At 44.0% G+C, this 12,586-nt stretch overlaps 1 protein-coding gene across 1 annotated transcript in view; it reads left to right on the top strand.

Annotated features, from left to right (window-relative positions):
- Window positions 1-12,586, top strand: part of PDE3B (phosphodiesterase 3B) — a 279,698-nt gene that overhangs the window by 208,838 nt on the left and 58,274 nt on the right. Inside the window, exons 5-7 of the mRNA XM_054027191.1 lie at window positions 5,276-5,382; window positions 9,953-10,163; window positions 10,702-10,778. Coding sequence (XP_053883166.1) covers window positions 5,276-5,382; window positions 9,953-10,163; window positions 10,702-10,778 — 395 coding nt within the window. The remainder of the gene's footprint in view (window positions 1-5,275; window positions 5,383-9,952; window positions 10,164-10,701; window positions 10,779-12,586) is intronic.

The following is a 12,586-nucleotide window of genomic DNA, read 5'->3' as shown; positions in this document are numbered from 1 at the left end:
CTCAAGGGAAGAGTTCGGGGCCTTAGTGGCGAGGATCTCCTTACAAGCCTCATTGGACATAGCGGACTCGGCCGTCAGGATGCTGGCGTCAGGTATCGCCATGCGGCGAGTTTCCTGGCTCCAGGTCTCGGGCTTGCCGCCGGAACTGCAGCAGACCCTGCAGTATTTACCTTTTGAGGGCCAGGGGCTGTTCGCAGAGAAGACAGACTCTCGGCTGCAGAGCCTCAAGGACTCGAACGATCATGCGCTCCCTGGGGATGCATGTCTCAGGCCCCAGCGCAGACCCTTTAGGCCCCATCCTCAAAGGTTCTACCCTCCCCCGCCTCGTCCGAGACAGGACTTCGCCAGAAGGCGGGGACGAGGTGGTAGGCAAAGGTCGACCAGCCCTCAACCCGGTCAGAACCAGGGCCCGCTTAGACCACCTTCAGGTCCTAGGCAAAACTTTTGAAGGTGCGGTCGAGGACAGCGCCCCAGCCACTTCCCAGGATCCATCTCCCTCCTTTCGGGATCGCCTCTCCCGTTTCCACTGTGCTTGGTCCCTCATAACATCAGACTGTTGGGTCCTTCGCACGGTGGAGAGGGGTTACGCTATCCAATTTTCTTCGTTCCCCCCCCTCCCACCCCCTCTCCCTGTCCCTCTTCAGGGACCCTTCTCACGAGCATCTCCTTATACAGGAGGTTTCTGGCCTCCTATCTATGGGAGCCATAGAGGAGGTGCCACCAGAGTTAAGGGGCAGGGGGTTTTATTCCCGCTACTTCCTGATCCCCAAGTCAAAAGGGGGTCTGCGACCCATTTTAGTCTTACGCGGACTCAACAAATTCATAGTAAAGTTGAAGTTCCGCATGGTCTCCTTGGGGACCATTATCCCTTCCTTGGATCCTGGAGACTGGTTCGCCGCCCTCGACATGAAGGACGCATATTTTCATATAGCGATCTATCCCCCTCACAGGCGCTTCCTTTGATTTGTGGTAAACAAGGTGCACTACCAATTTGCAGTCCTTCCTTTCGGCTTGTCCACGGCTCCGAGAGTGTTCACAAAGTGTATGGCTGTTGTGGCAGCATACCTTCGTCGACAAGGGATACAGGTGTTCCCGTATTTAGACAACTGGCTGGTACGCGGCCGCACCAGAGAGCAAGTTCAAGCTCATGTCCACATAATAGTACAAACATTCCACGAGTTGGGCATTCTACTCAGCAAAGAGAAGTCCACTCTAGAGCCAACCCAGAGGATAGAATTTATTGGGGCAGTCCTAGATTCCAGACTTGCCCGAGCTATTCTACCAGACAATCGCTTTCATACCGTTACAAGCATCATTCGAGGGCTCAGGGCCTTTCCGATTACCACAATAAGGACGTGCCTTGCCCTATTGGGTCACATGGCCTCTTGCACTTATGTAACCAGGCACGCCAGACTTCGACTTCGCTCACTGCAGGCCTGGATATCGTCAGTGTACCACCCTCATCAACACAGCCTAAACATGGTGGTCACGATCCCGACCTCGGTCCTGGCCTCTCTCACTTGGTGGCTGGACTGCAAGGCGGTTTGCACAGGAGTGCCATTCCATGCCCCTCCCTGCACCTGGTCATGGACGCCTCATCTCTAGGTTGGGGCGCTCACCTTGGAGAGCACCGTCCCCAGGGAATGTGGACTGCACCCCAACTAGCCCTGCACATCAATGTTTGAGAGCTGATGGCGGTGCACCTGGCCTGTCAGGCATTTCTCAGTCTCCTACAGGGCCGTTGCGTGTTAGTCCTCACCGACAACATCACGGCCATGTTTTACATCAACAAGCAAGGAGGAGCCCGGTCGTCGCTTCTATGCCAAGAGGCCATTTGCCTGTGGGAATTCTGCATCACCCATTCAATATATCTCACGGCATCGTTCCTTCCTGGAGTCCAGAACACGCTAGCGGACCGTCTCAGCAGGTCCTTCCAGACGCACAAGTGGTCGATTCACCTGGACATCATCTGTTCAGTCTTCCAGAGGTGGGGATTTCCCCAGGTCGACCTGTTTGCATCTCGAGCCAACAGGAAGTGCCACGCGTTCTGCTCCCTGCAAGGGCAATCTCTGGGCTCTCTGTCGGACGCGTTCCTTCTAACCTGGAAGGACCACCTGTTCTACGCTTTCCCTCCATTTCCATTGGTCCACAGCGTATTGCTCAAGCTACGCAGAGACCAGGCACGGGTGATTCTAGTCGCTCCAGGTTGGCCAAGGCAGCACTGGTACACCACGCTTCTGGAGCTATCGGTTCAAACACCGATCACGCTTCCCCTGTGCCCAGATCTGATCTCTCAGGACCACGGCCGACTATGTCACCCCGACCTACTATCGCTCCACCTCACAGCGTGGATGCTCCATGGCTAAATCGGACAGAGCGGCAATGCTTGCAGTCCGTCAGACAGATTCTGCTGGGAAGTAGAAAGCCCTCTACACGGTCCACTTACTTAGCCAAGTGGAAACGGTTCTCCTGTTGGTGCGAGCAATGAGCCACGCCCCCCTTGCAGGCGCCTATTCCTCTTATTCTTGAATATCTCCTATCCCTAAAACAGCAGGGCATGGCGATATCTTCAGTTAGGGTTCACCTGGCCGCTATTTCGGCGTTCCACCCAGGAGAACTCACTTCCTCGGTCTTCTCTAACCCGATGGTCGTTAGATTCCTCAAGGGCTTAGACCGACTGTACCCACAGCAACGCCAGCCCGTTCCGCCATGGGATCTCAACCTGGTTCTCTCAAAGTTCACAGGGGCTCCATTCGAGCCATTGGCTACCTGTTCACTCCTGTACTTATCTTGGAAGACAGCCTTCCTTGTAGCCATCACTTCAGCAAGATGTGTTTCTGAACTCAGGGCGCTTACGTCTGAACCTCCATACACTGTGTTCCATAAGGACAAGGTGCAGCTTCACCCCCACCCTGCCTTTCTTCCCAAGGTAGTTTCACCTTTTCACATGAACCAGGATATATTTCTCCCGGTCTTCCATCCTAAGCCACACGCTACTCGTCAAGACCAGCATATGCATTCCTTGGACGTACGCAGGGCCTTGGCTTTCTATATTGACCGTACAAAGCCGTTTAGGAAGATGACAACTCTTTGTTGCAGTGGCCGACCGGATGAAAGGCTCACCGGTCTCCTCACAGTGCCTGTCCTCTTGGATCACGTCCTGTATTCGTGCTTGCTACGACCTGGCCGGTGTCCCGACGCCGCGCCTCACCGCTCACTCCACGAGGGCCCAGGCCTCCTCGACTGCCTTCCTGATCCAGGACATTTGTAGAGCTGCAGTTTGGTCGTCAGTCCACACATTCGCCACTCACTATGCGCTGGTACAGCGATCCAGAGACGATGCTGCATTCGGATCAGCGGTTTTGCACACAGCGATGTCTCACTCCGACCCCACCACCAAGGTAAGGCTTGGGAGTCACCTAATTGGAATCGATATGAACAAGCACTTGAAGAAGAAAAGACGGTTGGTTACTCACCTTTGTAACTGTTGTTCTTCGAGATTTGTTGCGCATATCCATTCCAACCCCCCCCCCCCCTTCCCCACTGTCGGAGTAACCGGCAAGAAGGAACTGAGGGGGTGCTGGGTCGGCTGGGGTATATATCCAGCACCACGAAGGCGCCACTCCAGGGGGCTCCACAGCCGACCCACCGGGTGTTGCTAGGGTAGAAAATTCTCCGACGATCGTGCACGCGGCGCGCGCACACCTAATTGGAATGGATATGAGCAACACATCTCGAAGAACAACGGTTACAAAGGTGAGTAACCGTCTTTTCCTGTAGCTAAGAAGACTTGTATTACTACTCTGCTGTTCAAAGTCAGGTGTGTTCTCCCTCTGATGTTTTGACTATATTAACCTCAATGTCTCTGAAGAAAACTATGAAGAGTTCTGCCTCAGTGCTAAAAGACCTACCAAGCCTTTGCCAGAATTGTTACCAAATAACTTCGAATTATGCATCACTTAGTTGCTTCAGGAGAAATATGCCTATTGATAAGAAAAGCCTGATGATACATTTACCTAATTATGTCAGCAACAATTTTTTGGAGCCATTTGTAGCTCTGCCCTTTGCTCATGTGACAATAGTGAACACAGTAGCCATTCCAGACTGACGTATAGAAAATTCAAGGCCATTTTACAGAGGATAATTCTAATTGTTTATTTTCAGGTTTAAATAAATATGATGTGGATTTATTTATTTACTTAGAATTGGTGTATATGTAGTGCTCTGGAAAATAGCCTCTAGTGTCTAATTAGTGGTTAGTGAACATAATAAGATTTTGCAGTTCAGATAAGCAAACAAATAGCTTGCTAGAACTTTGTTATAGCTGCATCTCTCCTTCCCACTATAGCATCAGTTGTCTTTACCAGAATGTAGTTGTTTGTCCATAGTGTGCTATAGCAGTCACTGCTGTATTGGTGCATATAAAAATATTTGAGCAGCCACTCTGGAGAAATTCACTTTTTATTGTAGATGAAATTTCATACCATTCAGGGACCTCCCTGTCACACAGTGCATTCTGGGGCACCACTAACTGGCTGCCAAAATTTCAGATTAAAAGAAAGGAAAATTCTAGGGTGACTTTACTAATAGCAAACCTCAAAATTGACTGAAAAGATTTGCCCATCTCTTATTAGTCCAAAGCTGAATTAAGATTTTGGTATTGCTTTATTACCAATACTCATTAAATTAATGTAAGGGCAGTATAGATTTTATGCTATCTCGCTAAGCAAAACCAAACTAAACCCAATAATGCTAATATTGCTCTCTAGTTTACTCATAATTAGATAGCTTGAGGAAATTTGTTAGGCCATAACATTCCTTTAAAAACTTTTGACTGTGGCATTTGGGAGCAGGGCTTGAAACAACTATTGGAGAAGGTAAGATACATTTTCTAAACAGTACTAAGGAAAGGTAAGATGCTGTGCTGGGTGAATATATGTCTTCAGCCTACTTGCCACAGCTTCTATGCTGTCTTTTTAGAATTACCTAGGTGTTCTCCATCAGAGTTTCATGTCATACTTAAAAGATTTATGCTCTATATAATAGATGGAAACGAATGGATATTGTCATCTTGTTCACTTTACTTGTTGAAGGGTAATGGTACTGTATAAGTCATTATAGCCTACCCATTTTGTTACAGTGTGTCTAGATTTGTGTTACTAAACTAAAATGAGCTGATCTACATATGCATTTGCCCTGACAATTGAATAGAAAGCAAGAAAGTAAAGCAGATTAAAAGAATGCTTGATATTTTTCTTGTTGTTTTTTATTTTAGCCAAGGATCCCATCCAAATGGGCCTTTCAGTACAAACCTACTGACAATACCAAAACAAAGATCATCTTCAGTGACATTGACTCATCATATAGGTCCCAGACGAGTTGGTAAGTTAGCAGTCTGTTGTTCTACGCATCTTGCAGCCTGTTGCTATGAATATGAGAAATTTGATTTAAATGAAACCCTCTTGTTTATAGGTGGTACTCCAAACATTGCAATAATCTTTGACATATTATTTTGTACATTATAACAGTGTAAGTTAGCATCAGTATGTAGCACATGCTTGAAAATAATGTTAATCTTATTTACTTCTAAGAATATTCAGAGGACATATTGAACATTATCTCAATACAAATCTAAAAATATTAATACAATGCTGTATAACGAGACAGTCTCTCTGCTACTGTATTAGCACACATACCTGCAGGTCTTTTCAAGATATATACAATGGTTGTCACTAAAATTTTTTGCAAAGTTACTGTACTGTAATAACTATTATGTCATAATTTTTAATTCTTAGAATTATATTACTCTTGTTGTTTGTATTACAGCTGTGCCTAGAGGTTTCAATTCAGAAATGGTCCCCATAGTACTGTGACGTGTACAAACACATATTAAGAAACTGTCCCTACCTAGTAATGGAGCTTACAGTCCAGGGCCCTCATTTTGCTATAAGCACCATATAGACAGACTCCTGTATCTGTGGGAAGCCCCAGTGAAGTCATGGAATTCGTTGCATGATCAAGCCTGATGAAAAGAGATTTTTAGCCTAAGAAAGGAGTTTACATATTAATAATCTTTGTGGAATATGAGAAAATAGAAATATCAGATGCTGCTATGTAGTAGCTTAGTAAGTGTTGAATTTAGTAATAACCAGTGTGTATATAATGTGTATTTCGTGTACCAGAGATTAGAATTGGTCTCTTTGCCCATATGAAATTAGAGCCTTAGTATGCTGTTCTTCTGCCAATTCCACCCATGCATCTCTGATTTTATCATAATTTCAATAAGATATTAAACTGTGTAATGTAATTTTTAAAATAGAGACTTGATTGCCTGTTTAAAAATAAGTATACAAGTTTCATTGGGGATGCATAATTACTTTTTTCATTAAAGGTATTTTTCAAATGTACTTTATATTTGTAAATCCATTCTTTTCACTGGGTTTGTCTAGTTTATTCACTGATTTTAGGTTCATTTAATTTTCCTAAACATCATACAAACTCAGGCCCTGCTCCTGCAACTTGTTGCATGTGGATAGACCCCTGTGTCTCTTATGGGTCAATTGCAGGATTAGCACCTTGGTGACATTATATACAGCATAAAATACTGTATGTAATCCAATATTTTAAATATAAATTCAAAATACACTGAAACCTGTTAAGAACCACTCAAAGGATCATCAAAAGTTGATTGCTTTGCAAAGATGGCCTTCTAATAAGGGTGGTGCAATCCGGGGTACTCTGTCAATCTGTTAAAACAGATTACTTGAGAAGGGTGTTCTTTTGCACAGATTGAACATTTACCCATTCAAACATTGTGGTTTTAACATATTAGATGAGAGAAAAGAAAATTGTAATTTAATATATAAATTGAAAAAAATATTCAAATATGGCTGAATATTTACTAATTAAGTATCTCAATGATAAAATAGAACATTAAATGCATTCTTAATTAAGGGAAAACAGAATGCAGTATTACCCAATGTGGGAAATATGACATGTATAAATATATGCAGTGATGTCTTCGGTCATATATTGTAGTCATATATAATTACACTAAACAGTTACGAGAACATTACTAAGGTTGCAAAATCAACCACTCAAACATTAGGAAATGCTGGGATTAAGGTTGTCTGTGCACTGAAAGAGGCAAGCGTCCTCTGGAACAAACAGTATATAATTATGTAATTAAAGTCTGTTATATAATGCATATGCACAAAGTGGTGGGAAGTAAGGTTGCACGTGGTATTTCCTAAACTGTTGAGTGCTTGACTTGCAGTCTGATTAGTGTTTTTTTAATAGTGTGTACATGTGTGTAATTTCCTCAGTCTTTATAAAAGCAAACTGAAAAAGCAAAAATTCTATCTTGTCATATCATATTGACATTCACATAGGTCATTAACAGGGCTGGAACCTTTAGATCCACCACACAGACCTTTATCAGGGGGTAGCCGTGTTAGTCTGTATCTACAAAAACAACAAGGAAGAAGTGAGGTTTTTACTCACGAAAGCTTATGCCCAAATAAATCTGTTAGTCTTTAAGGTGCCACCAGACTCCTTGTTGTTTTCACACAGACCTTTGCCACTTGAACTAATGGAGTAAGTGATAGAATTGGTAGGTTGGCATCTTCTGTGTGGACCAGCACTAGAGGATGATGGGGGCACTTTGCTAGTGGGTTTCACAGATATTTGCTGTCAGCAAATGAAAAGTGAGATTCAGGGTCTTGGGTTCTATTCCAAGCTATGGAGGGGAGTGTCCTCTAGTGTGTATGGACTCTTCTGCCCATCTGCCCCCTACTGCCAAATCCCCTCCAACTTGTCCTTGTCCCAGTCCTGTCTCTTCCTCACCTTTGGCTCCTTGTCCCAGTACCACTTCAGTTTGTGGTGGGAGTGTGAGGAGCTGGGAGCAAGAGGCGCAAGGAGCTGAGAGTGAGAGGGTGTGCTGCGGGAGGACTGAGGAGCACAAGCATTATCAGACACCAGGAGGAAGGTCCTGTGTTGAGAATAAGGAAAGTGTTTGGAGGAGGCCATGGGGAAGTAGCCCAAGGAGTTGTAGCTGTCATGCAGCTGTTACAGGAGGCACTATAGACAGTTGCAGTCCACAGGGCCCTGGGCTGGAACTCTGAGTAGAGGGTGGGCCCGGGATCCCCCCCCCCAAACCTCCCAATTGACCTGGACTGTGGGTTCTTCCAGAGGGGAAGGTCTCTTAGCTGTTCCCCAACCCACATGGTGAATCTCTGAGGCAAGAAAATCCACCAATAAGCGCAAGACCCACCAAGATAGAGGAGGAACTTCGTCACACCTTGTATAGCAAGTCTTAGACTCACCCCTCTAGACTCCCTGTTGCAGTTCCAGTTTCCATGTCTCTACCCCTTCCCAACTCCCATTCTTCTTGTCCAGCCATTCCCAGTCCCCACCCCGCTTTCTCATTTCCTTGTCCCCCGTTTCCTTATCCAGGCATTCCGAGCCCCCTCTTCCATCTGACTCTCTTCCCACTCCACATCTAGTCATTTCCCTGGTTCTTCCAGCCCATGTTACCTGTACCTACTGGCTCCCTGTCCCAGTCTCCCAATCTGGGTTTCTTGTCCAATCTCAATGTCCCTGCTTCCTCCAGCTCCTTGTTCCTGTCTCTCTGCCTAGCCAGTCCTAGTTCTGCCCCTATACTGAATTCATTATCAGATCCATCTGCCCTTCCCCCAGTCAGCCCCATATCCCCCCTGCTTTTCATCCAGTCTCAATTCCCCCTCCCGCTCCCCCCCACACACACAGACCCTCCCATGTCCATTCATGGCTCTCAGTCTCCCGCAAACTTCCAGTTTCCATCTCTCCTCCCTGCCAGCCTCCAGTCCCAGTTCATCCTGCATGGTTCCTCGTCCCAATATACACCTTTTGCCCTTCCACTTAACTCCCCAGATCTGAATCTTGCCCCTTTGTATTCAAGTCAGGCAGTTTTCTCCTCCATGCTGCCTGGGTGCCAGCAGGGGGTCATTGAAAGTACAGGAAAGGCAGACTCCCTGCTTTGCCCCTGCATCCCTGGCTGGAAGGAACATGCTCAGTCACACTGTGCAAATGGCGCATGTACAGTCCGATCAGCACTAGGAGCTGAGAGAGGCTTGAGCATGCTCAGTGCACAAAGAATACAGAGATTTTAGCTGCTAAATCTAAGAAGTCTACTGATCATATGGAAGCTGCAGTTTTTCAAAGGCTTATAACTTGGCCAAATTTTGGCGGATTTTCACAGGAACAGTGAAAGGCATATCTGTTACACAAAGCCACCCTCCTGCCAAATTTAAAGTTTCTCTCCAGAGCATGGAGACGCTAGAGTTTTTAAAGTAAAGGTCACCAGAATTTTTTAATGTTGCAAACAACTTATTTTTTTCTAGCGTCATTCTCAGAAAAAGATGAACTCTTATGGCTGAAATTTTCCATAAAACTCAGCCTGAGGCAGACAACCAGCAGAGAAATTTTTAGCGCAAACAGTTACAGTTCAGCAAAATCACAAGCAACTGAAAACGGTCTTATAAAGGGAAGTACCTCCTAACATAAGTATTAAAAACACATACATTAAAACCAAATTACTAAACAAAAAGTTAGGTTTTACACATACTTCTATATGAGATCTCCATTGAAAATCTGAGTTCAAATCTCTTCCAGAAGCTGATATACAGTTTTTATATGGAGAAGCTTAAACACTGAACAGAGCATGCACCCAACAAATTACTCAGATGTGCAGCCTACCCTGTATTGCTTGTGTATAAAACCAAAACAGTGAATAAATCTTTGTCTAATATGTATTTAATAGTTTAATCCATCTATAGTATTTTTCACCTATCACTTTGTTCTTATTAAGCTATAGAATTTTCTTATAGCTTTCATTTTGATCTTTCAAAAACATTGTTTTTTTAATGTAGTCTAAAGAAATGCTCAGTAAATTACTACATGTATGTTTTTGCAGGTACTTCCCCTAGCCTGAGTCCTGTTGGTTCATCTAGTCATGGTTCTATCTCCAGTGGATCCCTTGTCAGTCGGTCACCTGTAGAATTTCCTGATACTGCTGATTTTCTTACTAAGCCAAGTGTTAATTTACATAAACCTTTGGGATATACATTTAATTCTCCAGATTTTCAGCAACAAGTTAAAGCTTCTACAAGCTATACTTGTAACAGGTACTGTAAACCCTCAGAAGTATTCAAAAGCAAATTGTTATATGCTGTAATTATCCATACTTTTATATGAAAAATCATACTAATTCCCTTTTTTCCTAAAGAAACTTGATATAACTGTGAAAGATAACTTCTCATACTAATTTATATCCATATGTATATGTAGCATCTGTTATCAGGAAGGGCTGTAAATACACTTTACATATTTCATTGCTCTGTAATTGAATGTTGCAACCATTCTGTACTTGGAGTTCTATACTGTATGTTTTAGGAGAGGAAGGGAACCCCCATGTTTGGGAAATAATTCTATTCTGATTCAGTCACCTTTTAAATGACCAACACTACTTCTGGTAGCACAGTGAAGGTTACTTATCTAAAGTATTGGCCAGGCCCAATCCTGCTTGCTTTATGAGATTTACCAAGGTGATATGACTGCAAGTATCTGAATAATAGCATAATAACTGTAGTATTTATACAGCAATCAGAAGTGGAAAAGAGAGAAATGAGCTAATATTGTTCCTTGTCTTGTTTATTCTGTAAGCTGTGGACATCAACTTCTCAAGCGTATTTCAACATCACAGTCAGAATCTGGTGCAGAATATCAAGGCAGAAAATCAGGTAGGATTTCAAAATATTCAAGTATGTGATAGTGCTTCACTGTGCTTTCTCAATAAATAAGCAATTTTAAAATTCCATATTAAAACTTTTCCTATACTTCCAAATAATTCATATGTGTATCTTTTTAATAACCATTTTAGTGGATCCCTATATATCTGGTTTATTATCTCTCAATTTCTCGAGCCAGGATAAGAGATGGCATAGTCTTATATGTATCCTGTTCTTTAAAGATATGTTTTCTAATCTACTTCTGGCTTTATATTTTTGCAAGCAAATGGAGTTTTTAATGCTCTGTAGCTGGTTTTCTGAACTTTTAACATGTCACACAACAAACTGAACTTTCCTACCTCCTGACAAGCAGTTACTCTGTTGTATTAATTCAATTTCTATGAATAATAGGTTAAAATTATACAGTGTAGCTTTTTCCACACACTCTCCATCAGGGAAGTTATTTTTGTCTTATGAAACTCTCCTGTTAAGTCTTTGCATGAAAACAAGATAGAAAACAAACAACTAATTTTCATTATGAAGAACCAGTTGAGGCCATCTGAAGAATTATTGGCCAGTGGGACAAAGCTCCGAGCCTGTATTGGTGGGTTCAGTGGCCTCAGAAGCTCGCTAAGGCCCTCAGTGTGACCTCCCTTTTTTAGTTTATCAGCAAAGGTCACAGCTTATTGAGCTACTTTCATCACAGGCTAGTATGGGAGGTGGGAAGGTGGAATACCCACAGTCTCTGTTGCTCCTTAGAGTTCAATAGGCGCAGTTCAGCCTCCTGGCTGGACCAAAGTCTGCTTCCTCTCTCAAGGGGATCTCTGTAGAGCATGGGGGGAAGAGAGAACCGGGGCCCACCCTCTACTCCGGGTTCCAGCCCAGGGACCCTAATGGTAGCAGCTGTTGGCCAGCTTCCTGTTCACCGCTGACGCTCCCTGGGCCACTTCCCCGTAATCCCCTTTTCCCAGCTTCACCCTTACCTCAGGCTTCAGCAACACTTCCTCTCCTCCAGTTCCTTTCACCTGGGCATCCTTGAGGGGACTCAAAGGAGAGCTTTTAAGCAGTATGAGTAGGACTTTGATTAGTTCCAGCTGTCTCCATTAGCCTACCAGCCTTAACTGACCCTTTGCTGGTTAATTGGAGTCAGGAGCCTGCATTAGCCCAATGACCTTAACTGGTTTAATTGGCATCAGGTGACTTGATTGGCCTGGAGTAGCCTTTGTTTGGCTACCTAGGGAACAGTCCTGAGGCTGATATATTTGCCTTCCGCTACTCTTTTATAGCCTTCTGGTTTGAGTCTGTCACAGCAGTTAAACTAGATTTACATCTTTGCACTGTTGGAGTGGCACAAAACAGCCAAAGTGTACCAGTGATCTGGCCTGATTTTTGTGAAAATGGACTACACTTTACATTTTTTTCTGCTAGCGGACTTTAACCAGCTACCGTACTTCTCAAGGGACCAAATGTCAGTTGGGGATACCATATCACATTGCTCTCTGTTCATTCCCCGTTTCCTGCCCTTCCTACTTCACTATACCCTTTACCCCTGAAGAGGAGCTGAGGGAGGGGATTCATAAGAGCCAGCTATGTCAGCTGTACCCCCAATGGCAGCTCATTCGTTTCCACCTCTTTCCCCAATTTAAAGTGGTTTCCACTCTCTTTGCTTGAGTGCCCTAGATACAGAATTTAAGAATACTGTGAATGCAAACTTGAAGTGGACTTGTGCATTCTATTTTTGATATACTGGTTTAGATATTTATATCAAGAGAAATCTGTTTGGTTGTCCTCTTCTTTCATCCCTTCCCTTTCTATTATTC

The sequence above is a fragment of the Malaclemys terrapin genome, chromosome 4, assembly GCF_027887155.1.
Source record: "Malaclemys terrapin pileata isolate rMalTer1 chromosome 4, rMalTer1.hap1, whole genome shotgun sequence".
NCBI classification, from domain to species: Eukaryota; Metazoa; Chordata; order Testudines; family Emydidae; genus Malaclemys; species Malaclemys terrapin.
The sequence above is the reverse complement of the archived record's forward strand: the minus strand, read 5'-3'. Positions and strand labels throughout refer to the sequence as shown.